Here is a 1,812-nt window from a genome sequence, read left to right on the forward strand (position 1 = left end):
TTTCATCTTATCTTATTTAATTATTAAAATTTTTAATATTTTCATGTAAAATATAATAAATAATTTAATTTTTTAAAATTTTAAAATAATAATAATATTAAAAAATAACATTTTATTTAATTTTTAATTTCATCTAAACTCATCTCATCTCACAGTATCAGTCGTAACTCGCATATACTTTTGGCATGCCGGGATGTGTAAGCCTTTTTCTACTTTCGCCTTGCATCCATCGAGCGCGCAGTTATTAATGCGTATATCCATTTTATCTTTAATGAGAGGCATGTGATGAGCAACACGGTGGCCCTCCCCCTGAAACAAACATACCTGCGCGCCCCGCCCTCAACTTATTGACTTCTGTTGGTTTTTGGAACAACGCAACGCATAGGTCTGTTTCAAGTGGTTTAAACTTAGAATTAAAAGCTATATATATATATATATATATATATATGTACGATCGAATCTGATTAATAGAAGAAAAGTGAGATTGCCCATCAAAAGTGAGAGTTTGTAATATGAAAATTACGTTACGAAAAGGAAAGTTCTTCTTTTCTTACAAGTAATCTGAAATCAAGCATGAGGGAAGAACAATGCATGAATGCGCATGCTCTCCCTCTCTCTCTCTCTCTCTCTCTCTCATAGCCCTTCTACCATGCATCTGTACTTGATCTGTGTGAGAGCTAGATTAGGGAAAACCATTGATTTACGAGAATGTGTTAGTTTCTACCAAATAATTAGACCCCTAACTTCCAACATGGACCATCTCACAAGAAGTAAATATTACACCTAATTAATCAAAAAACAAAACAAAAACAAAAGCGCATGCAAATTAATGAATCGATGAAACATCGTTCTATCGGTAGGATCGAAGAATGGCTCCACAAAACGTGCATATAATGGCTTTCCAAGACTTCCAATAGAAAGGCACATAACAAAATCTCGTAGCTGTCTTCATGTCGGCCACGCTTGCCCCGCCACCGCACCGCGAGCAGATTCCTGCCGCCGGCTTGCTCCGGCTCACTTTCCGCTCTTGATCGACCAGAAAGCAGAAAAAGACCATGGATACGTGAGGGCCGGGTATGCGTCAGACTCTTCAGTACTTACTACGTTTCGAAATATGAAAACGATGATGAGGAAGAAGCATTCCTATTTCCTGCTGCTTCATATAATGCAGGAGCTGAGTTAAAGATCGAGCAAGTTTGTGTAGCATCATATGATAGGGACCGTTGGATTGGAGTCGGGGGGTACTTTAATTTGTGGTAAGACTTAGGCCTCGTTTGTTTTCGAAGATGAGATGAGATGAGATGAGATTAAAGTTAAAAAGTTGAATAAAATATTATTAGAGTATATTTTTTAATATTATTTTTGTTTTGGGATTTGAAAAAGTTGAATTGTTTATTTTATTTTGTATTGGAAGTTGAGAAAGTTGTAATGATTAAATGAGATAAGATGAGATGAGATGAAAAGTTTTCCCAAAACAAACGAGGCCTTAAGAGATCATTAAATTAGTAAGATCGAAAACGCGCTTTGCTTCATAGTTTTGGATTGGTTTCGGGTCAGAAACGCCTGTCGCAGTGAATAAATACAGCTGGAACTAGGCAGTAGCTGGCGAGACTGATGGTTTGGTTGTACGAAGATCTGGTCCATACACGTGGAGAAGAGAGTGAAGGTGGAAGCTAGCCGACTCGGCTGAAAGTGAATGTGGGCAGCAGTTGGTAGGTATCAGTTGATTTAGGGAATAATTAAGGCCGTTTGTTTTCAGAGATGAGATGAGATGAGTTGAAATTAAAGTTAAAAAATTAAATAAAATATTAT

At 36.9% G+C, this 1,812-nt stretch overlaps 1 protein-coding gene across 1 annotated transcript; it reads right to left on the minus strand.

The window, feature by feature from the left end:
- Window positions 1-806: 806 nt before the first annotated feature.
- On the minus strand, window positions 807-1,119 carry LOC109016301. The gene has a single exon (XM_018998724.2). It carries the CDS (start codon window positions 1,055-1,057, stop codon window positions 851-853), a length of 207 nt encoding a protein of 68 aa, XP_018854269.1. The 5' UTR covers window positions 1,058-1,119; the 3' UTR covers window positions 807-850.
- Between the last annotated feature and the right edge of the window lie 693 nt (window positions 1,120-1,812).

Source organism: Juglans regia, chromosome 1 (assembly GCF_001411555.2).
Source record: "Juglans regia cultivar Chandler chromosome 1, Walnut 2.0, whole genome shotgun sequence".
NCBI lineage: Eukaryota > Viridiplantae > Streptophyta > Magnoliopsida > Fagales > Juglandaceae > Juglans > Juglans regia.

Bases quoted from the DNA above. Each gene is read 5' to 3' on its own strand.
- LOC109016301 (XM_018998724.2), bottom strand. From the start codon at position 1,057: ATGGTCTTTTTCTGCTTTCTGGTCGATCAAGAGCGGAAAGTGAGCCGG.